Source organism: Haemaphysalis longicornis, unplaced genomic scaffold (assembly GCF_048455015.1).
Source record: "Haemaphysalis longicornis isolate Haplotype H1 unplaced genomic scaffold, Haemaphysalis longicornis Haplotype H1 scaffold_1, whole genome shotgun sequence".
NCBI classification, from domain to species: Eukaryota; Metazoa; Arthropoda; class Arachnida; order Ixodida; family Ixodidae; genus Haemaphysalis; species Haemaphysalis longicornis.
In genome coordinates this window covers 271,771,775-271,795,018 of record NW_027526203.1, presented here as the reverse complement: position 1 = coordinate 271,795,018, position 23,244 = coordinate 271,771,775, and the positions used below count along the sequence as shown (strand labels likewise).

Genomic DNA, 23,244 nt, shown 5'->3' with positions numbered 1-23,244 from the left:
CCTCGAGAACTGGCAGTTCAGGTTGATTCTTTATCAGGTGTGGTGTGGTGTGGTGTGGTGTGGTGTGGTGTGGTGTGGTGTGGTGTGGTGTGGTGTGGTGTGGTGTGGTGTGGTGTGGTGTGGTGTGGTGTGGTGTGGTGTGGTGTGGTGTGGTGTGGTGTGGTGTGGTGTGGTGTGGTGTGGTGTGGTGTGGTGTGGTGTGGTGTGGTGTGGTGTGGTGTGGTGTGGTGTGGTGTGGTGTGGTGTGGTGTGGTGTGGTGTGGTGTGGTGTGGTGTGGTGTGGTGTGGTGTGGTGTGGTGTGGTGTGGTGTGGTGTGGTGTGGTGTGGTGTGGTGTGGTGTGGTGTGGTGTGGTGTGGTGTGGTGTGGTGTGGTGTGGTGTGGTGTGGTGTGGTGTGGTGTGGTGTGGTGTGGTGTGGTGTGGTGTGGTGTGGTGTGAAGGGGGGGGGGTGAAGAGAGCAGCAACTGAACGCGATCTGAGTATCAAAACAGTGAAAACCCTATACAGAACTCGAGTTATGCTGTCTGCCTTGTACCTGTAAAGGTGCCACCTCTCTGTGCAGCCTACAACAAGCCAATGCTTGTCTATGAATAGAGCCAGTTGCAGAGTGGTGTACCAGTATCTACAATTAAGCATGCTTGCTAGGTCATAGACAACACAACATACGTCTCGTAGTGGTACTTTATTCATCACAGCCTACAAAAAACATTGTTACGTAGCGGTTACCATGACCATATGTGAGTAGTAAATAGTACATGTGGCATAAATGCAGACAGAATAAACACCTGATGGCACTCATAACAATAAAAAGAAAAACATTTGTACTGCTACACTTTGTCGAACAAAGATGCTAGTGGACTAATATCCACAAGTCTCATTAAAAGCCCAGAGTGGAACATTGGGGTGCATTATTAATAATAATAGCAATAAAAGAAATCATTATCTATTTTTTCGTTTAGGGACAGAGGAGCAGTATTTGCAATAAAAAAATCACTGTATGCTTTTTTTTAAGTAGACCAGAGCAGTAATGCATGTTATTTGCGCTTATTGTGCACAGAAAATAGTTCACAGTGACGTCAAAACAAACGCGAAGGGAGTCTGTTGAAACTGTCGGTCTAAAACAATAATTGCAAATTTGTGCCGCTGTTTCACAAAGAAAATTATATTTTGTGAAAGCTTATTGCAATTTGCACAGTTCACCCTCAAATGAGCATCGAGCACTGCTGAAAAACTACTTTCTGGCAATAACTTGGCAAGCACAAGGGTCCCGCTTTTCAGTTAAACATCAACTTTGCCACATGCACAAGTCAACGGTTTTTGCGGCGACGCAAAGATTCCAGCTTTGCGTTGCTGTGGTGGTTCCGGCGCACGTAAGAGAACCGTACCTGTGAATACTGGGCTTGAACAGAGGGCTTAATTTGTTTTCCCTGTCGAAAGCTGTGCAACAAGACCCTGTCTCTACGAGTTCTCAAATCAATCGGAAGTACAGTAACACTTGTGCCGGGCTATGCCCAACACCAACACAAGACTGCCAAGAACACAAACGAACACCCTCAGAGAACGGACCTGTCCTGGAGGAAAAAGGAGACAGGAAAAAGGTGACAGAAAGCAACTCTGGTTCCTCTTCGCCTAGAAGTCTACGCACGTACGGGAGATATGTGATAAGTGCTAAAAACACGCGTACGGAACACGAAGATTCGCACACAAACGCTCATGGCGGTACTTGTTGGCGGGTCACAGAACAGACAGCATGCACAAAACAGTTTCGTGATCATGGCGGTCCTTATTTTTCAGTACATCTCGGGCAAAAACACTCCAGACGTGATGTGCGAGGCTGCAGCCATGCCAGGAAACAAACAAAGACCCTGGCAAATGAAAAAAAAACTAACATCCTTTCGCCAACAGCAGTGGTTTCTTCCCCGTCTCTGCTTTTACTGGAATGTCTCCTTCGCTCGCGTGTAAACAAGGGCAATCAAAAGATACGCATTTCACATGCAACGGGCTGCAGAGACACAGTTCACAGGTGCTGAAAATATGTGACCTTTCGCCAGCAGCTCATGAAGACTGTTGCCGTTACGTATGTGCATAAATGCATTTGCTAAGACCATACGTACATCCATTGAAATGCTCCAACACGATCCAGTGGTGACGAGTTGCAACTTGTAAATAAGGCAACTCAATTAGGTGCTCACCACTCAAGAGAAATGGCACATGCTAAAATGTTTATTTTAGCATGCTAGACAGATGCACGGCTGCGATGCGTAAAATTTGTGCAATTTTGGATGAACAGCTTGCTTTCAGTGCTGCCATTGTACATCTGGACGGCAATGAACCAGACACGATTGGCATCAAGCCTATAACTAGAAGAAAAAGATGCCATTCAAAGACAGCTAAATAAACAAAGTTTCAGTGTTTGCTATTACTATTTTTGTGCACTAACCCACTAGTGAACGGCATGAACACCATCAACTAGTGTGGCACAAACTGCCATTGCATACAGATAAGTGGCACAGGTTTTGAGTAAATAATTGTGTTAAGAATATTTAGATGCAGTTGTGCAAATTATGAGATTCTCACACGAACAATACTCAACATTTCAGGTAACCCCTCATTTGTCAGACCAAAACAACAACTGTCGGGAGATTTTCCATTTCCTCCACAAAAATGCTCACCCACACACCCGCTCAATGGGAAGAGTGCCAAGCTCATTCAATTCTAAGCAACCCTTTTGCTTCAATCTTGTGTGATGCCCAAAACGGGGACAAGCACGTAACTTTGTTTTACACATCCTTGTCAGAAAAAAGGGGACATTCCGAGTTATGAGGCAGTCCATATCGTATGAAAACAATAATGCTTTGTTTTGTAAGCTTCTACATAAGTGTGCTGCCCTAGCTTTCTCCATGCCAGCACAAAACACTCAGGCATGCAAACAGCTTCTAAATTTTTCATCACTTTGCCGACAATTATGCATGCACACATAGCCAGAACAGTTGGCTGGAGAGCAGAGACGCATAAAAATAACTTGCACTCTAGCCTAAAGCCACGGGAACGAAGGGCAGATCTAGTTAATCATCACGGCATCAGTTGGTACCTGGTTATCACAGAAGCGTCGGAACTGGTCACAAATGAAAAATGACAAGGGGCTCCCAAGCGAGCCCTGTGCCATCTCCCAAGCCTGTTGCTGTAAAACAACCGAGTGTCAACAATTCTCCAAGCTGCACTTAGGAAAACAAAACAAAACACCACAGAGGAAAGCCCAGAAAGCGCAACTGTCCGCATGAGATTCAGGGAGGTAAAAAACACAAACTAAAATAAAATAAATACCCTTCAAACTAAGGCGCAAGATTAAAGAGAGCTCACAGGAGGCACTCAACTCAAATGGAAGACTTGGATTCTGTTGGCTTCGTACAAAGTCTACAAAACACAGGCTGCTAAGAGACTCGCCTCTCTGAATGCATGCGCAAAGGTGCATGCTGCTTTAGGAACGTAAAGCAAATAGGCAGAAGAAACAAACGGGGTAACAATGATGACAGTAAATAAACGCATGGCACACAGGAGTAACAATGAAGCCCTACCCTGCACAGTTGTAAGGCTCTCTATAAAACGAGTCCAGCCCGATGACAACCAAACAATTGTGACACCATAAATTCATCAATAAGATGACTGCTTGTACATACCTCACTTGGCAATAATTTAATAATCTGGTAACAATTCAATTCAAGCCAGACTCGCTGCATAATAAACATATCTAAGGAGGTTGGCACTAAACCGCTGAGAACTTTGCTTGACACTCACAAAGCAAACTTTATACAATTTTAGAAATGCATTCCATGCCTTCAGAGGCATATTTATGGTGTGGTTCATAGTTTCAAAGACTTCAAAGTTTCACGTTCCCAACCTCACACACGATGCATGCTGCGAACAAGGCTCACAAAACAACCATAATCACCCGTGCTTTGCATGGATGTGATAGTTATGCTGCTGAAGGTTTTATGCAGCCATTAAAATGTAGCTCTTCCATGGGAAAAGAAAACGAGAGAGAGACAGCACATACAAGTAAAAAAATTCCACACATAGCTAACGGCTAAGCATGTGCTGTAAGAGAATAAAATATGAAACAATTACCCCACATCTAATAATGCATGAAATGTGGGAGGTGTGAATGTTAGTAGTTGCATTTTTTTTGAAGTTTGGTGGTTATATAAATTAAAAATGTTAAGTAGAAAAGAAGACCAGAAATGAAAGAATGTGACCTTGCACTACACTTTTCAATCTTGACTAAAATACCGTCTGTTAGGTTACTCTGCGGTGCCCAGAGACAGGCAAAATAACAGTACACAAACAAAATTAGAGAAACAAGTGTGGCACATATTGAACTGTGATAGCAACAATGCACGCCAGTATAGTTTTTCCTTGCCAAGCTTACTCACAGGATATCCGACTTGGACAGACAGCAGTAATACACAAATCAAGACTCGGCAAGTTGCCACAGCTGAATACCATTGTTATAAACACCTTATTAAGGTGTCAAGGTCTATGTGGTTGCTGTGAAAGTGCAGTTCTAAAAGTTGAAAATTAAAATATCCAGTCCAAAAACAAAGGGCTCCACAACATCAACAACATGGGACTCAACAGGACATAACAAAAAGTGAACCCACTGCCTTCGTATCAGAATGCCGCCACTGCTGTCAGCTGATGCTAAAGTAGGAGAGAGATAAGTAGGATGCACTACTCAACCGAAATGCAGTTCTTCCTGGAGACCTCTGCTTTACCTTTGCTCCTCCCTTGCTCTGAACCAGAGCTGACGAGGCTCAGTCTTCTATTGCACTTATCATCACTGACTGAACAAACGGGCGTGCCAAGAAGAAACTGGTGAGTGGCAAGGGGGTGAGGGGAGAGGGGCGGGAGGGAGAGGCTTGCCGGCCACTTCTTTAGGCAGGGAAGAAGCTCAGAAGTCCTGGATGCGGTCTCCCGATCCTTCATCCTTGCTGTCCTCAATTTCATCACTGTCTTCTTCTGTGTCATCCTCAAGGGACTTGTCACGATTGGTCTTGTTCATCAGCGACTCTGCAATGCAAAAAAATCTGGGATTTACTACACCTGCACACATGTAACTACGGGTATGTATTCAATGAGCAGGCTGCTCGGGGGTTCTTCAAAAAAATCTTGTACACACAATTCTTGGTTTTTCATGTTAGAAAAAAATGGCCTGGCTGGAATTGAACACGTGGCATTCAGTGGCACAACCATTGCTCCAGTGGTGCCAAACCTTAGACACTGAAACTCTGCACAGAGTGTGCAATAATTATGCGAGGAAAAAAATATTCTAATTTTTGAAGGCCAGAGTGAGGGGTGTGAGCATTACGAGAGTGCTTGCATTTATGTCGCAGGCACTTGCACACCCCCAACTGGCTACACTATACAATTTGACATTGACATAGGCAAACGTAAAAAATGCAGTGTGAATGTCTTGGCCTTTGATGTGACTGGACTCTGCAGGAACTGTCTTGACCAAGCATACTGGCTTTACACAGATAGCTTTAACAACTCAACGTCCCTTTTGTTTTGCCCTTCCTGGAATGCAAGGCTTTTGATTGATTGATTGTAGGGCTCAACGCAGGCGATGAGGCGCGCCGTAGTGGAGGGCTCCGGATTAATTTTGACCACCTGGGGATCTTTAACGTGCGCCGAAATCTCGTACACACGGGCGTTTTTGCTTTTCGCCTCCATCAGAAAAGCGGCTGCCGCGGCCAGGAATCGAACCCACGACCTCGTGCTCAGCAGCGCAACGCCTTAGCCACTGAGCCACCGCGGCAAAGTCTTAAATGGTGCTTTCCTTGCAAGGCTTTTGCCTGTGGAACAATAGGCCTCTGAGAAGATCAAAGGACTGTAGTTGTTTGTGGGAGAAATATATGCTTCTCACTGTAGTAGAATACCCTGCAATATAACTACGTATATAGGTTTTCATAAAATACTAAAAAAAAAAGGGAATTCCATTTTTCTCAGGATGCTTCTGATGTATCAACATACAAACCCATCTGCTAAAACATCCAGTTTTGACTATCATATGAATGTGCTAATTTACTACTATCACACCTCTTTTGGACATCCTATGGACATCCATGTATCCAGCATGAATGTTCGTTGGACATATGATAGGCATGCATTGGTCGCTTGGATGACACACTGCTGTCATTGGTAAGGAGAAAGATGATGATCCCCCTCCCCTCTCCCCATCCTAATCATGTGACAAGCGAGATGACCCACTGTCTCCTCTTATGAGAAGCAGAACTATGATTCCACTTGTCATTATGTTCCTCCACAATGGGAGGTCATGCCTTGATGACGGCGACAACGTTGTAGGAGCACGATATACCGAGAGGCACAATGAGAAGCATACTACAACGAGAAGGTACTGTATGGCAAAAGGGGTACTGGGCTCACCGCAGTCAGGCCGGTCTCTCCGGCGCGTGTTCGCAAACTCCGCACCGTGGCGATCAACGCACCAGCACATGCCTGCACTGCTGTGGCACTGGGCTGGCAGAAAGTATCCCTCTTCGTCGCACTGCGGGATGTACGCCCCTGTGGCGGAAGGAAGCATCGAGCAGGAAGACTTCAGAAATGGTCGCACTCAAAGGGACCCTTTCACCCAAAAGCTATATCCTGCACTCCGCTATTACTCCACCAGTGCTGCATTGCGACACTTGACTGATCACTTGCTTGGCACAGGCAGGAATGCAAGCAGGACCTGTGACTTCAAGATGCAATGTTGGAGCTTACGAGGAAAATGAAGGCTGCATTACTGAAAGAAGACCCCACTCTCCAAAGCTGTTTCGGCTTCTGTTCAATGGCAAACGATGCTTTGATTGCTGAGAAATAAATAATTTAAGCAGGCATTGTTTTCTATTGCTTCCGTTAAACTTTTCAGCAATGCAAAACAGCATGTACGTCACACATCATGGAAAGGGGCCGGCTAGACAGTCATTCAAGCAGGGGAGCTGTTGTCGTTTAGGAGAAGGAGCAGAAAATGCAAGCACGATTTCCCAGTGTAGTGACTGATGACCAGACAGGTCACACAGTTGATTGCAACAGTAATCTCAATGTTTTGCCGCTGGCTGTTGCACATAAATATACACTGACAGAAACAAGGGGCAATCGCTAACAAAATACCCTCTATGGATATTTGTAATCCACTTATGTGACGCTACTAATTATTTCACTACATAATCAAAAGTGAAAAAAAAAATCTTACCGTTACTTGTAGTGCAAGAACCTGCTTAATAATGTTTAAGAGCAGCACTATTTATTTCACACCTTTAAGAGAACAAGCACATGAAAGAAGCTTCTGTTTACATTTATTTTACATTTACGTGCACTTGCCTTATTGCTTGCTTCAGAAAAACACTTAGACAAGCTTTGTCAGCCCCATTTCACCCTTTTTCACTAATTTTATTTTTTTTTATTTTTGTTTGTTTATTTATTTGGATAGTCACACAGGTCTGACGTCACAAATTGTAGCGTGGGAAAGTGTAGAGTGGCAATACTCGTTTTCCTGCTTTTATGCCCTCCACTATAATTGGCAACTGCTGAAGCCGCAAGGGGTACATTGGTATTCACGGCACTGTAATCTACCGATAGAGGCCAACTCGTCGCTACAAGTTAGTGTCCCTTCAATGGACTAACAGGGGGGGGGGGCTACCATTACATGCACGAGTTTCACAGCCTGCAAGATTATTACAATTTAGTGTTACAGTGTTTTCTATTCAGCGACTTCCAGACTAAATAAAATTGTCCATTCATTATAGAAAAATGAGGGAGCATAGGATGAGGCAAAAGTAAATTTTAAGAATTAATGCTAGTGCACAAAGGAATTCATTTTCAAAGCTTTTTTCAAAGCTACATTATCAAAGCTTCGGCCACAGTTTATTTTAAGGGGACGTGCTCCTCCAAACAACTTTTTTTTTAATAATGAAGTTAGGAGGCTGAAATTTTCACAGCTTGTAGAGATTGAGCTCCTCTGGTCATATATGTAATCAGATTTTGAATAGCTGCTCCGGATAAAATGTTACACAGCATGACTTTCAGAAAAATGGCTTTTTTGTGCACACTTTTTTTTATAGTAAAATTTTTTTCTGAAACTTTTAAAATAGCATAGGTGGTTCCTTATGAACTGCAGAGTGCACAAATCTATTTGAAAAAGCCTCATCATCATTTTCCTCACCACGAAAAAAAAATGACTGGTAGTGTGCCTTTTTTTGTTCTGTATATTTTTGTTTTATGACCGTCAGAAATATCTAAGGACACAAATTGCATAATGAACAAGATTTGTGCACTCTACGTGTTATAATGAACATCTGTGCAAAATTTCATCCTGATACAACTTTAAGTGGGAAAATAAGTGTGCACAAACTCAGAAAACGGACAAAAACAACAAGCTGAGAAAAACGCAATTGAAAGTTTATTTCTTCGGCAGATTTAGAAATTCTTGCTCGAACAACATGAAATTTGGTGGGGATACAGTCTGAAATGTCCACATTGAGGTACTAAAACTAGAATGCTCCTGCTGCATAAGTTGCACCCTCACGGTTTTTGCTGGGGTAGTCCTTGGTATGGGACCGTTTCACCAGGCTGCGGCAATGGGGCTAGCCTTAGCAGTCAGCTTGGCACACATCTGCCTGATCCTCCGCTGGTCACTTGCATTGCTTAGTCTGACCAGTTCTTCTGAAGGGAAGATTCCCAGTTCTTGGACAATTTGCTCAAAGCTAGTGTGGCCCCTGTTGAACCACAACCCTGCGAGGGCAGTGGCAGTCTCCACTACAGTGAACTGCAGTTTGTACGATAGCGTCCTGTGCCAGATGCGCAGTGCTGCTTCCGTCTCCATGGCATGGGATGAGCAGTCGACATTTTTTTCACACACAAGAGGCATGAAAGGCTTGCCACACTTCCTCCTCTTGCTCATCAAGCTTTTGGTGGCGGCTACAAGTACAAGTAGTTTGACAGCACCTCAAAATCCAGGCAGAGACCAGTGTCAAGAGAAATGGCAGTGCCAACACTGTTGTGGCTCATGTCTTTGCTTCTGCCAAGTACCATCAAAAATCACACTGAGGTCAGTCTGACCAGCTTGCAACGCAGTTACTTGCCTTGCTTCAGCAAGTTTGTCAGAGACGCCTTTTGTGGCCGCAACATGAACTTTCTTGGCAGTGTTGTAGAACGTCTTTTGATGCTGTGGTTTTGGTAGACCAAGAATGGCACAAAACCTGCACAGCTGATCGTGTCCGATGCCAACCGCGCGTGCACCGAGCACCGCTTTCACATTGACGGCGAAACTATCACAGGGACTTCCCCTGCAGAGTTCCGGTTTGCGGCCTCCGCGACCGACGGCGGTAGCGCGCTGCGACGAGTAAACAGAAGAAATCACTCCCGCAGGGCACTTCTCGTTTTTGCACTTCAGTTCCAGTACCGATGTGAGGCCCTTCCGCTTGTTCGCAACCTCAACTACGACGAGTTCGCACTTCCCGCACGTTGCGCACACGGCGCCACTCAAGGTCAGTCAGAGCGCCGCCTTCACAGATAACTGCACCGCTCCCGTGGCTGGCTGTCTCCTCACCTTCGAAGGCCGCCGACTTCTTCTCCGATGCGCTTATAAAGCCGATATCTTCGCTGATAAAATCAGCCCCGCCTGGTAGAGCCGCGCTTGCAACGCTTGAAGGCCCGGCGCCGTTAGGCCTCACGGTGCTGGTCGTGCCGGCATTGGCCGTGGTCGTCACAATGCTGCGCCGCTTGCGCTTTCCTTTGTACCGGCATGAAGTACGCTGCTTCCGGCGACAAAAGTCACGCTTCTCCTTACCGTTCACAATTAAAAACACACGATAAGGAAATAGAAAAGATAGCGCGAAGTAGCGAACGGAACGATGCGGGCGATGGCGGCTCACAAGCGGCAAGAGCCAATGGCGGTCCCGCTTTCGCGTCACGTGATTTAAATGCCCAGTGGGAGCTCGCAAAACAAGCGGGAAGAAACATTTTTTTTTATTTTTTTACGCGGAGATACGAAACTGGCGAGCGGCTCAATCGAGAGAAGAAGGCTTGATCTACCTCTCTCAAGTGACCGAAATGGCGGCGAGCCACGCTGCCGTGCGGAATAAATTCTCAAACCTGGCCGAAATTTGGCTTGATTGCGCGATTTCTTGGGTCACCGCGAGTCATTCAGACACATTTTTCACTAAGTTCTCGTTCGTATTTCGATTTCATTTTTTTACCCATGAAAGAAGGATAGTCAAAGATGCTAATGCAAGGGAAAACAAAAAATCGGTATATTTCGAAAAAATCGCGTTTTTTCGACCCGCGTGTCCCCTTAAAGTCAATTTTACATTGCACGCACATACTGTACAAAACTTGCCACCCACATTTCAGCTTGTTTAGTTGTCTTGGTGGTGACACATCTAAGCAAAGAAACTCCCGAGGCCACAAGCTTGAGTTACAAAAACTTAACGCTGTTAGAAAAAAGGAGGCAAAAAACCCAGCTCCCGAAAGAGTTCCTTACCAATCAGGCCAGGTGTGACACGCCTGAGCGCTGCTGCACACGGTCTTTCTGTAGAAGAAAGGGAGGGAGAAAGTCATACATATAATGCAACCAGGAGGACAATTTTCTTTTCAATGCACCTACGTGTTTTCTGCGTGCACCTATGTATGCGTTAAACCTCGATATAACAAAGTCGAACTTGGAGGCGCAAATTTCGTAAAATCGAGGTTTTGATTTTACAGTTCATTTAATTTAACCAGTTACTGCGCTTTCAAAACCCTGCCCATCGCCCAGAAACAACTGCTATGTAGTTACCTCTCCACTTTAAGCGAAATTTTTACTAAAACTGGTCGTGAAAATTGTGCGAGTTAAAGAGTTTTAACACTTAATTAAGCAATGAATTTCAGATAGCCGACGATAGTTCATGCGTCGTCATAAAACCGGTACTTTTTTTTCAACGTCTCATTAAATATGATAGCAAACCTCACTAGGTTTCCACTTCCACTTTCTGACCCTGTTCTAAAAGAGTTTCATATGCTGAAAAAAGCAAGTTGAGGGTCCTTTAGAATTCTCTCTTTTTCTCACACGCACATGCACACACACAAACCTTTCATCATGAAGACTTTCTGAATATCTGGCATGGTAATATGATTGGCATATTTTGTAGAAAGGTTTGGTTTTAATTATGTTTTGAACAATGCAATACATATGATGGCGTTGAAAAGAAGTCATGCACTGAAGCGTAAAAACCGGAAAGATACCACTGGAAGCTGGAAAATACATTATGCATGCAGACTTGCTCAGAACTCTAAATATTTAGAGAACTGCAAAGACAAAAAGACGGCATGACCAGAAGTCTTGTTTACTCCCTTGACACGTTGGTTGCCACTGTTTGACAAGCAGCCAACCTAAAACTCGGGACAAGATGCCCACTGGCGACAGTGTTACAGCACAAAAAACAGGTGCCAAAGTGAGGTGTCCAAGTAAGCGCGCAGAACAATTAAAAAGGCAACTTCACGATAGTGCAGCAGTAATGTTGAGCAACTATATCCAAGACTAGCATCACCCTTCATTGGCACTCAGGGGTAAAAAGTGCATGAGACTGCCCTCTTGCACTTGTTCCTTGTTGCGCTTTTTGGATGGCCGGTTGCAAATTTCGACAAATAAAGATAAGGTTGTTTAGCCTTGACCCTCTTATTCTGTGTTTGTTACCAAAAGCTTGCTTCACCCGCCTTGTTTACTTTTGATGTTTGTACTGACGTAAGCTAAAGCCACACATCCTCCACTGATTTATAGTCAATTCTATGAAACCTTCACCAGTTGTTCGTCAGTGCTAGCGTGCATCATAGAGTTTCATACTAGTATACACTAGAGGGAAATCTGGCACCACTGTCTAGGGGAGCCGCGCTTCAGCGAGCGTTCCATCATGTACCGGGCAGGCACGTTCCACTTATCCTTGGCATGGCTCACGAACAGGCTGAAAAGTTGCCTCTGGCTGCAAAAATGCAACAATATCACTGCAGAAGCTTAATCAAATTTGTTTTATTGTTATAAAATTCAAGCTCCAGAAAGATGTATTTGTCAGGGATTATTTTGAAGCTTCATGCAAGATGAACAAAAAAAAACAATGTTACCCGTTTTTATTGATTTTGGCTTCGAGACGAAAAAAAAGCCATGTGGCGAGCCAAGGAGGCGAGGAGGCGAGGAACCAAGCCAAGGAGGCGAGGAATGTCGCAAGCTGCAATGGCGCCGCCCGCGGCGGCCCGCGAATGCATCGCCAGATTTCCCTCTAGTATATATTAGTATGAAACTCTATGGTGTGCGTCTTTTCTTTAGTCCCTGTTTTCGATGCAACAACATTTAGCCAACTAGCCCAGCGCCAAACTCTGGCTTGTGTAAGCGTCGCTTACGACCACTCCAGCGCAGCGCAGTGCAGCCAGCAGGAGAGGAGAAAGAAAGAGAGAAAGGGGCCACCCACGGGACTTGTTGAAGCAGGCGCACCACTCGACGGTGCTGAGGAAGGAGTCCCGGTTGAGGTCGCAGACGGCCAGGTACGGCTGGAGGCAGCGCTCCCGGTCGTCGTGCTCCAGGTCGTAGAGCTCGCGCAGCGTCAGCAGCAGGTTGCCGTCCGAGTCCAGGTGGTGGAACATCCAGCCCACCTCGGGCTTGCACTCGGGCAGGTGGTCTGCGGCGGCCGCCAGGGGCACACACACGGAGCATGTGTTTCACGCGGCTCACCGAAGGAAACGGACTTTCGAAATGCATCTACAGCCATTCGTGACAGTGGAAAAATCAACTAGCATCGGATCTAAGCAACAGGAAAAGGGAGGCAGGTGTCATGTTCTACACTTCAAGATAGATTTTTTTGAGGCTGGACTAAAATCTGCTAAGGAGCTGGATAATTATAATAAAAAGCTTTTCTTGTTAAATGGTGGAGTGCTGCCATACCACTATTCCAGTAGCTTTTCTTAAAATAATGCAGAAAATGGTGAAAATAAGGAGACAGCTGCTGCCGCCACTGGCTATACCGTAGAACTTGCACCATAAGTGCTTTTAAATCACCTGGCGTGTGCAAAGTCTTTCTTTGTTGCCGCCGGATGGCACTACTCGTCCATACTTGGCACGGCGGTACCGCTTTTCGAGGAAGTGTGCGAGCTACGCACAAGCGGTTGGTTCGATGCGGACATTCGCAGGGCCTCAGAAGGACAATATGTTTTTCTTCAACAAAGCGTCATTACTGATCACGGGTTCCATGAAGGAACATTTTGCTTGGTGGTCCGGAGCTGCCAAGGACGTGGGAGCTCGGGAAAGTGCTACTGATTTCACCGGAACTGACCAACCCGCTCGGCATGTGGTAGCATTGTACAGTTGAACCCCTTTATAAGAGACACGTACCGGGGAGCAGTTTCTGTCTCTTATACGAGATGTCTCTTATAAGCAGGGTACCATGTTTTCACTTACTAATCAGACCCTAGTTCAATGTGGGCACCCTATGACTAAAACAAGCTCAAAAGAATGCTACAGCATGTTTCAAAAGAATCATTCTAATTTATGTTTGGCCCCCAGAATTTATGAAACAGTTCTGAATCTTTGTTTGCTTCATGACTGTATTTACACTGGATATTTTACAACCGATTCTGCAAGCTTTTTTTTCATTCCTCGTTTGTGGAAGATGAATCGTACATGTTGAGTTCACAAGCCTGATGAATAGGCGGAGCACACAGCTTCTTCCGCTGTGTGCTCAGGCTATTCATTATGCTTGCAGGACTCAACATCTGCGATGCTTTTTGATTGGGAGCTATGCCAGTAAGAGAACCCGCATGTGCGATCGCGCTCCATCCAATGGATGGCAGTAAGCTTCAACCACTTCTGTAAGTTGCATTTCCTTTGGCAGGGCTTCTCATTGTCATTTCATAGCTGACTGAACCACTGTGTGTTTGCTGAAGTTATAATAAATAGCGACTGCAGGCGTCTGTCGCCCATTTGTGCTTTCAGGATGGCAGCAGCTGCAATTAGTGACTGGTGGCACTGCGTCTGAAGTTAAAATGTCTATTACAAGCGAGATTATTGATTATATTCAAGGATGACTTGTCTCTTATAACCAATCTTCTATATCCGATGTCTGTTATAAAAGAGGTCGACTTAATGGGAAAGATAGGGCAGCCAACCATGTGGGTCAATAGTGTCTCTTATACCCATTTGTCTCTTACATCAGTGTCTCTTATAACGAGGTTCAGCTGTATTCGGTTGCTTCTATACTGCTATACATCACCGCTGTTTGCGTCACATTTGATTATCGTTTGATTTCTCAGCAATTAAGGCCTCTTTCTGCACTAAATCAACGCTAAAATGGCTATGGGAAGGTCCGAGTTTCGTTTGAAACCAGCTTGCTCGTTACCTTCAGTGTCCCATCTAGTAAAACAATAAACTTGTCAAAGTTCCTACTTTCGTGGCACCACAAGAAGTCTTTCTCCTTGATACAGAGGTACTTATGCTGCCGCGAAGGTTGCAACCATTTGGGACACAGCGGTACCAAATGCATTGTCTTCATGCTCTTACTGGGACCCATATTCAAGTTTAGGCATGAAAATGCCTCGATAAAGCCCATCCTGAAATTTTCCGGTTTGAAAAATGTTAAACGTGGAAAGTTAAGAACCAAATATTAGTAGGGTTGCCACCTTTCCTAGAAAAAAAAAAAAACCGGCCCTTCAGAGGGGGGGGGGGGGGGGGGCGTGGTATAAAAATTTTTAATTTGTGTTGAAAAAAAGACTCCATGTTTTTGACATACAGTGACATTTATTGTAGCGCTTTCTTAAAGAGGAATCAACATAACCTTTCTACTGAAAGTGATTGAGAGCTTGGTTATTGCTGTGTATGTGCTTTACAGAAAAGTAACCGCAATTGCTGACCGCGGCGGCAGCATTTCGTTGTTTTGTTCCTCCCTTACGTCCCCCTCCATCTCAGGCAGCGTGCTCGCCCGCGTATTTTCTTTGCTCGCGTGTCTTTGCGTAGCTTGTCGACACATATTTATCGTCTTAGTTGTTGAATTGACGCTTATAAAACGCCAAAACGAACATAATCACGGCACGACGGCCAAAAAAAACCGGCCAATGACGGCCGGTTTTTAGTATGGACCGGCAACCGGCCCACTGTTTAAAAAACCGGGTGGGCCGGTCCAAAACCGGGCAGGTGGCAACCCTAAATATTAGACATAAATTCGTGCCCTTAGGGAATCCCATTCTCAAGCATACATGCACGTGTGGACATTTGCGGCAAAGATGTTAAAATATAAAACTGTTTCACTGTCAGTACTGCAACTGCAGTCCATGAGCAAGTTGTTAGAAATGGAAGTAATTGAACCATTACACCAGTAAATATGGTTTCAGGGAGTGCCTGTGAGGTTTTAAGGGAGGACGTGGCAAATAAAACACCCTATCATAAGGGTTTGACTGCATACAAGATAGGGACAAACTGATTTCTGTTTTGATGTTTTCATAGCCAACTGTACTTGTGCACCAAGTTTGGTTAGAATCAGTGCATAAATTAGATAGGGTGTTTTATTTGCCATGTCGTCCCTTAAAGCCCCAGGCCATTTTCCTTCTGAGAAATAAATTGAACGTTCACGATACTGACGTTTGTGACTTTGTTATTGTTTTTTGTACCAGTTACTCATTTCAATTTTCATACTAGCAATGTATTCGCTTCGATTCGAAACTATTTGAACAAAATAGTTATTCTCTTCATATCTGCTTTGCAAGCAAAAAAATCATCATTTTCACGGACCTAGCAGATAGGCTTCCTCCTGCTTGTGCGGGACCACATATCAGTAGGCATTGTTGGCCCACGGCTAAAAAATAAAGCCCGCTCCAAAAGCTTTTATTGTGTGAGCAATTAAACGTTTTGGAGGGGCATGTGGTGGCAGTGTGGTGGCGCCATTTAGGTTGACTAACAGTAAGCAAGTCTCCACTCCACACCAAGTTTAGCTGAAAGACCAGTTCTTATGATGTCATTGCAAACGTCATTCAAACACACATTTTGGCGCGAGAATCAAAATTTTAGCTTAAATTGATTAATTTTTCAGTGAATAAAGCATCGCTTGCTTTCCGGACAACGCTGGGGGCACTACAGAACACGAAATTTTTCGAATAAAACAAACTTGTATTTTGTCTTCATGGCCCCTTTAAGCACTGCGTCCCGTCATTTGTGCGCCTTCACCTATCTCCATTGTTGTTGTGCTCTAGCAGAATGGGTACTAAAAAGTCGCACTAACATTGTAGTGCCGGCCCCGGGAGGTACATTCACCTGAAAGCATTGTGAGATGCAAGCGCCATTCCCTCAAAACAGTGCCCAAGCTAGTGCACGCCTTCCCTTCCCTTTCCCTAAGTCAGGCATGAACTGAAGTGCCCGCGGTGCCAGAGAACCACTCCTCCTCCCCCCCCCCCCCCCCCCCCCAAGGAAATGGCAGGCACGCGCATGCAGCTCCAGAGGGGCCAACTCACAGTCCGAAACTCGGTGGGTTCTCCGCCGTGTGGATACCTGGGTGCTCAGCTGGTGGTCACTCATAACCACCGAAAACCAGTCCAGCAGCCGGTCACCCATCGCCTGCAGGTCGTCATTCGTGCAACCTGGAACATGCAAGAAAGAGAGGGGGGGTTAAGCACTGTGTGGTGCAGCTGCTGCAGCAGCTGTACACACAAGTGCCCTACTTAGCTCATTCAACTGCCACCTTCCATGGAGCGTTTAATAATCAATTTCTAAAAAAAAAAAAAAAAAAAAAAAAAAAGAGAAAGAAGAGGAGCAATGTCCCGATCTAATCAAGGAGTGCAACCACGTGTAACCTCATTACAACAGATCTGCTTACAACAGATATTCAGACACAACGTACTGATTTGCGATGTTTGGTTCATATTCCCATCTGTTCCATTCAAACTTCGTTTACTGGGGAAAGGTTAGCAAGTCCATTTTTGCACCTCAACAGTGGACTTTTCACATGCAGACAACTTTTCATTTCTTACGTTTGCAGTGTCTGCGTTTGTAATTTACAATTGTGATCAAATGATAACAATCTGAAACAACTAAAAAATTATGAATTTGTAGAAGTGAAACTTTTTGCTTGCCAAAAACTAGCACTGTTAATTAAGTACGTGCAGTCGTGCACTTGCAGCATGTATAAGCATGATGTACGGGAAGTCAAGTTATAGTATCTAAAGTTGAACAATGTTAGTGCAGCAGATGTTTATAAATGAAAGTTAGCATAGTGGAAACAAAAAACAAAAAAAAAGTAAGCCCTCATACAATTTAAATAGCTAAATCTCCAAGCTTTGGAACAAGACCTTTACTTGCATTTCGCATATATTCATGCGGAGACAATGGAAATGTAATTGTAGGCTGAAGAAGTAAAAGTGTAGCATAGTGGAATCCTGATAACATGACTTTCAAGGGTCCGCAAGAAAGCATGGTATGATCGGGGTACGGGTAAATGCCAGCCTAGCAGATGGTCTCACGCGACAGGTGGGCTAAGAACTGATGCCCACTGATCTTCGCGGATGCCAAAAGCCTCCTGACGAGCAGAATAACTCATGTGAAAACAACAATTGCAGCAACAACCAACAGGTGCCTCAAATGTATTTCAGTAGCTTTATCACAAAGAGAGGTAATGTGTACTATCAATGTGAGTGGACCCCGGCCTATGGTTGAATGTTAACATTTGTCATGTGCCATCTTAACTCTTTCACTACCGCGCCTATCAAAATCGATCAATTTGATCGATACTTTTGGGAGCACCTTATTATAGCGTTCCACGCGTTTCTCGAACAAGTAAAGCTGTTCGGAGTTAGATCAGAAAATGGCCTTTCAAAATCAGTTTTGTTTTCATTTTTGCTACGGAAACAGAATTTCTGACACGCTTTTGAACCACCTGGGTGTGGAAAAGGGGCGTGGTCATCGCGCGTCACTGCTACCAACGAAGAATGCGTGCAACTCGTAATTACTCTGCACCAGCGCTTGTTTTTTGCTATCAGGGCGTGAATGGGGAACTAGCAAACGATTTTCAATCGTCCGGTTCACGCTCTGACAGTAATAATTCCAGAAGTCGTCTGAAAATGTCAAGCAGTGCCTGGTTGCAAAGCTACTTTATGATTTTAGGCAGTTTTATTGCCTTTGCGCACGTTGTTCTAAGTACTGTGGTAGTTCTACTTACCCCAGGACCATTCGCAAACAGTTTACAACAGTTTCGGTTTCGTTTCTGCATCGCGAAATTCATATTTAGCGCTACTACGCAGTTACCCAACTTCAAGGCTACCTGCCATTGCACCTTGAGCGTCCGCGACTGATCCTCGAGCAAAGCATGCTGCTCCTGATTTCACCGAACCCTAACCCGATTTCTGCGATAAGAACTTCAGATGCAAGTCAAAAGATCACACCCAGTCGCCAGATATCTGTTCCGCCGAGGACAGCGCTTCAAACTGGCCTTACACTGCCAGCTGTTCGACTTCCAGTTTCGTTTCCATGCGAGGGTATATCCGGGTGTCTAATGTTGCTACTTAGTTGAACTGTCTATTCGGACGGAGTCTCCGAGAAGTTTTTGTACTGTTTCATTTGAAAAATGTTAGGTGGCGCTGCAATAGAGGAGGCTCGTTGTGCTGATCTTTTTCATCGCGCAACTGCTACTCGGCCAAAGATCGGAGGGCACGATTCTAGCTCAACGTACCTCATTTTTGCGAGCAAGGCTACAATTGCGAGTAAGAAGATGATAATAAAGCTCAGCTTTATGTTTTGAGAGATAACTGACCGTGAACGACAACAAGCATCAGCGACGGCGTGCCGTTTTCAACTTCATGCATGTTTTTTTTCCGCATCGCGTGCTAGTCCCAAATATTGTGCTCGCTGTAAATGAAAAGTCAGCCATTGACATGATGTTTTTACGTTATGTGGGGGCAAATTGGTGCCTCTGATAATGACAAACCACCAGGTTTATTCCAGGAAACCACCCGAAATTGCACATTTTGAATTGGAGGTTGGGCTTCACCGCATGACACTACCACCGTGCATGCTAACATATTTTTTTTTATATCTGACAAACTGTTCCGCGAAAGTCGACATTTTTTCTAGGGCGTGCTTTTGAAATGTTTCCCTACAAAATATATATTCTAATTTTTTTCTACTACCGGTGGTTTGATAAACACAACTCCTTTTTTGTCATTTTTTTCGACAACTTGACAGAAATTTTGATTTTGATATTTTTTTTACAACTATGATATATAAAAACCTTTGAAAAACTGCTGTTATTGGAAAGGCCGTTAAATAATCTGCATTTTGTGTTCCTGCAATTACTGCCTTACCAATTTTTTAGCAGGAAAAAAAAATGTTTTCTTGAACCCCTAAAATTAGTCAATTTTCCGGCGGTAGCGAAAGAGTTAATTGGCATTTGCAGTGAAGACTTTTTTTACAATACAAACAGGTGTCAACTGCATAAAATAAATTTCGAATGACCAGTTTGTTTCACCTGTAACGCCTGTTAAGCTGAAACCACCCAGCATAAATGGCAACCTATTTTGCAGCGGTCAGTTAGGCTGGTGAATAAGACAGTAGCCACTTCTCAGATGGAACTGGAGTGCGCATGAAATGGTGCAGCGAAGACTTTAGACTGATGGAGAATGTTCTTGTAGAAAGTCCCTTACGCATAAAAGCACACAAGCTTCCTTGATCTCTTGCAGTTCTATAAACCGATGCAGGGCAAATTCTAAGAGGCACACCCCCACACTGCAAGTGCTGCTTGTACGTACCTTTGCCCTTCGTTACAGGGGAGAAGACCTTGTTTGTGGTGACTGAATTATGCCCATCCTTGCTGGGCCACAAGTCCTTGGAGCCAAACTTGGACTTCAGCCTGGGAAGAATTGCACAAGGATCCCATCAGCTTTTTCGCACTCACTGGAGAGGGGAAAAAAGCGAACTCGTGTAATCATTAACCAGTTCAAGCTATATAATGCATGTGCTATGAACTAGTCGAAAAAACAAGGGGGGAAGAATATTGCCAACCGCAAAATTTTTTTTTTGCTAATTTCAGTCATGTTCATTATTAGGACAATAATAGTAATAAAAAAATTGAGTGCTTGTGAGCGCCCTCCTTGACTCGAGATTTCCATTCCAGAGAGGGGATAGCTATAAGAATGGGGATTCTTCAAGCGCCATAACATCACAACTAATTATTTGTTCAAAAAAATCAAACTCTTCTCCAGCACCAGTCTGCGCCTGAACTACTGTCGTACCCAGTGCGCCCACACCGCCGGTTCACCATCCTCTTCAGGCAATGCAAGCGAATGGCCATCTCTCAGCCTAATACCTCGGTACAGCTGCTACTGCTGCTGTCTACTGGTGCTACATCTTTTTTCTTGTATCTTGACTTGTTTCAACGGTGCGTTTGTATGCACTTACATTAGAAAAAAAAAAAAATCTCTCAGAAAGAATGGGGTGGAAATGTGATTAAGGCTTACCACTTTGAAAGCAAAAGGCTGCAAATTAAACACTAAAAAAGAAAAAGAGTTATTGAAAAGAAATTTTTCTAACGGCAGATTGTCCCTGGAAGGTGTACATGCTTCTGAGGCCTTCATGTGAAAGGCAGCCTCGGTTCTGGGTAGGTGGGGAAGAAGGTTAAGCCACGAAGTTGTACTACGCATAGGTTTCTCGATAGCAATATCTTACCAGGAGTGTGCCTTGCCCAAGGGTTTTAGTTACATGCATCAACCACTACACGGACTGGTTGAGCAATGACACCGGCGGATGGCAGTTGCACGTTTCATTTGGCACAGTCTCTCCTAAGGTATGCTTTGTGTTGTCATTTCGTTATTTATTTTGTTCGTGTGTGCACTGCTTTGTGATCAAATAAAGAAAACTAAACTCCAAAGCTGGCACCATGCATGCGTGGCATCACGTTACACAACAATGAACACCTCATTTTCTTGAAAAAAAAAAGAAATGTATAAAGCGCACGCACGCACGCACGCACGTGCGCGCGCGCACACACACACACACACACACACACACACACACACACACACACACACACACACACACACACACACACACACACACAGAGACAGAAAATAAATAATTCCTCTGGACACTCAACACTAAGTCTGCTTCCGTGCCTTGAAGGCAAAAGCCTGGCAATACTTACGGTATCAACAACTTGTTTATTTTGCACCCTTATTTGCACCAACGTATTTGCACCCTTTCCTTCGCTTTAATTTCTTTGTCCTTCGATGCAAATTACTTAGCCTTCTTTTCTGCTACATATGTGAATGCGCCTCTTTCTTTACTTTCGTTTCTCGGCCATGCGACGTGAATTACACCAGCAAGCAAACTACTGACACACGCCACTGCTTCGCTAGAATCAGGGTTTTGCGTGGCTGGTGTGCACCTGTCCTACTCACGTGGCGTCATATTCAGGCGTCACGCGGCACACGCTATTCTGCAATTTTTATGTTTCCAATTCACAGTTTTGTGAATTTTGTGAACTTTGCCCCCAAGGCTCCCGCTTCCTGGCCAATCCCCCCCATGTGTCTGTGCCACAAAGGAAGGAACACAATAATTGATGACAACTTTCATTCCATGCTGGCAATGTGTGGAGATAGCACAGTTGGTAGAGCCCAGGGTTGCCACTGTGCAGTCCCGGGTTAAAATCCCATTGGACACACATGTTTTTAATTTACTCTTTACGATACACCAAGATCTTGTATCCCTCAGCACACAGGTGGCTGGCATTTAGCACCAACTACAGACAAACACATCTCTTGATTATTAGCGTGTAGCACCTCTCGTTATTTGGCTCAACAACAAGCACAAGCGGCATGTGGTGCAGGCCTTTGCGCCTACATCCACTTATGATGATGAGGTTCTGGACATATTTAACGAAGACATTGAATTGGCAATGAATAAAGTAAGAACTCTGTACTCTATCATTATAGGTGATTTCAATGCAAAAATAGGGGAACAGCAGCTAAGGGGGGCATGCGGTAGGGAAGTTTAGCCTAGGCTTTAGAAACAGCTGCGGGGAAATGCTGGTTGCCTTTGCCGAAAGGAATAATCTTCGAATAATGAATACACTCTTCTACAAAAGAAAGAATAGAAAATTGGCTTGAAAAGGCCCTAATGGTGAAAGAAAAAATGGAATAGACTTCATTTTAACTGGCACTCCACGCATGGTACACGATGTGCAGGTAAAATTGGCAGGGGCAAAACGGCAAAACAAGTGATCACAGGATGGTCAGAAGTCGCATCCGCCTGGATTTAAGAAGGGAAAGAATAAAGATGCTAAGCGGACGACGCCTAACGTGTCCTCTATGGAAAGAAAAATGGAAGAATTCAGGTTGTTACTTGAGAGCAAATTCTCCGTGTTGTTCAATGAAAACAATGATCTGGAGACTGTCAATTATCACTTCACAAATGCGGTCGTTCAGTCCGCACTAGCTATAGGTGAAAAGCAGCCCGAATGTGAATCCAAGTTCCCACAGAAAAACTAAGGACCTTCATGACAAGCGCTGAAAAATGTTAGTCTGCAATGCGCGGGACTGAATAGAAATAGCAGAGTTGTTCAAATTTATCAGCAAAAGTGAGACGACCAAAATTCATGCATTGAATGTTGCAAAAGTTGAAGCAACAGTGAAACACCGAGGAAGTTTGAAAGAGACTAAAAGGAAGCTCACTATTGCCAAAAATAGAGTAATGCACTCCGGGTAGCCAATAGAAACATAACAAACAACATTGATGATATACTAAAAATAGCCCAGGAATTTTACACAAAACTGTATGCTCCTGACTCTGACTCAGAGACAAGTTTTTCTATAACTGGTGTCGGTCAGGTTCCAGTGGTTACGACAGATGAGGTAGTGACACCGCTACCTCAGCTGCAGGAGATAATGGCATTACGGCTGATATATTGTGCCTCGGAAGCACAAAGCTTGCAGACTTATTCCAACAGTGCTTGAGGTCTTCAATGGTGCCAAAGGCGTGGAAAAATGCGAATTTAGTTGTTCTACATAAGAAAGGTGACGCCAAAGACCTATCAGCCTGCTCTCACTTACCTACAAATTATTTACAAGGGTAATTCTCAATCGTATAAATGCCACTCCCCATTTTCAACAGCCACGAGAACACGCTGATTTCAGGAAAAGTTCCTCAACTTTAGACCATATTCATGCTATCAACCAGGTAATCAAGAAGTGTTC

General features: G+C 44.3%; 1 protein-coding gene across 1 annotated transcript in view; it reads right to left on the bottom strand.

Moving 5' to 3' along the window:
- Positions 1-663: 663 nt before the first annotated feature.
- Positions 664-23,244, bottom strand: part of Cow (Proteoglycan Cow) — a 45,377-nt gene continuing 22,796 nt past the window's right edge. The window contains exons 6-11 of the mRNA XM_077677504.1: positions 19,804-19,904; positions 16,519-16,644; positions 12,498-12,704; positions 10,541-10,588; positions 6,445-6,582; positions 664-5,067 (exon numbers count right to left, since the gene is read on the bottom strand). Of these exons, the coding sequence (XP_077533630.1) occupies positions 4,949-5,067; positions 6,445-6,582; positions 10,541-10,588; positions 12,498-12,704; positions 16,519-16,644; positions 19,804-19,904 (739 nt within the window). The 3' untranslated portion in view covers positions 664-4,948. The remainder of the gene's footprint in view (positions 5,068-6,444; positions 6,583-10,540; positions 10,589-12,497; positions 12,705-16,518; positions 16,645-19,803; positions 19,905-23,244) is intronic.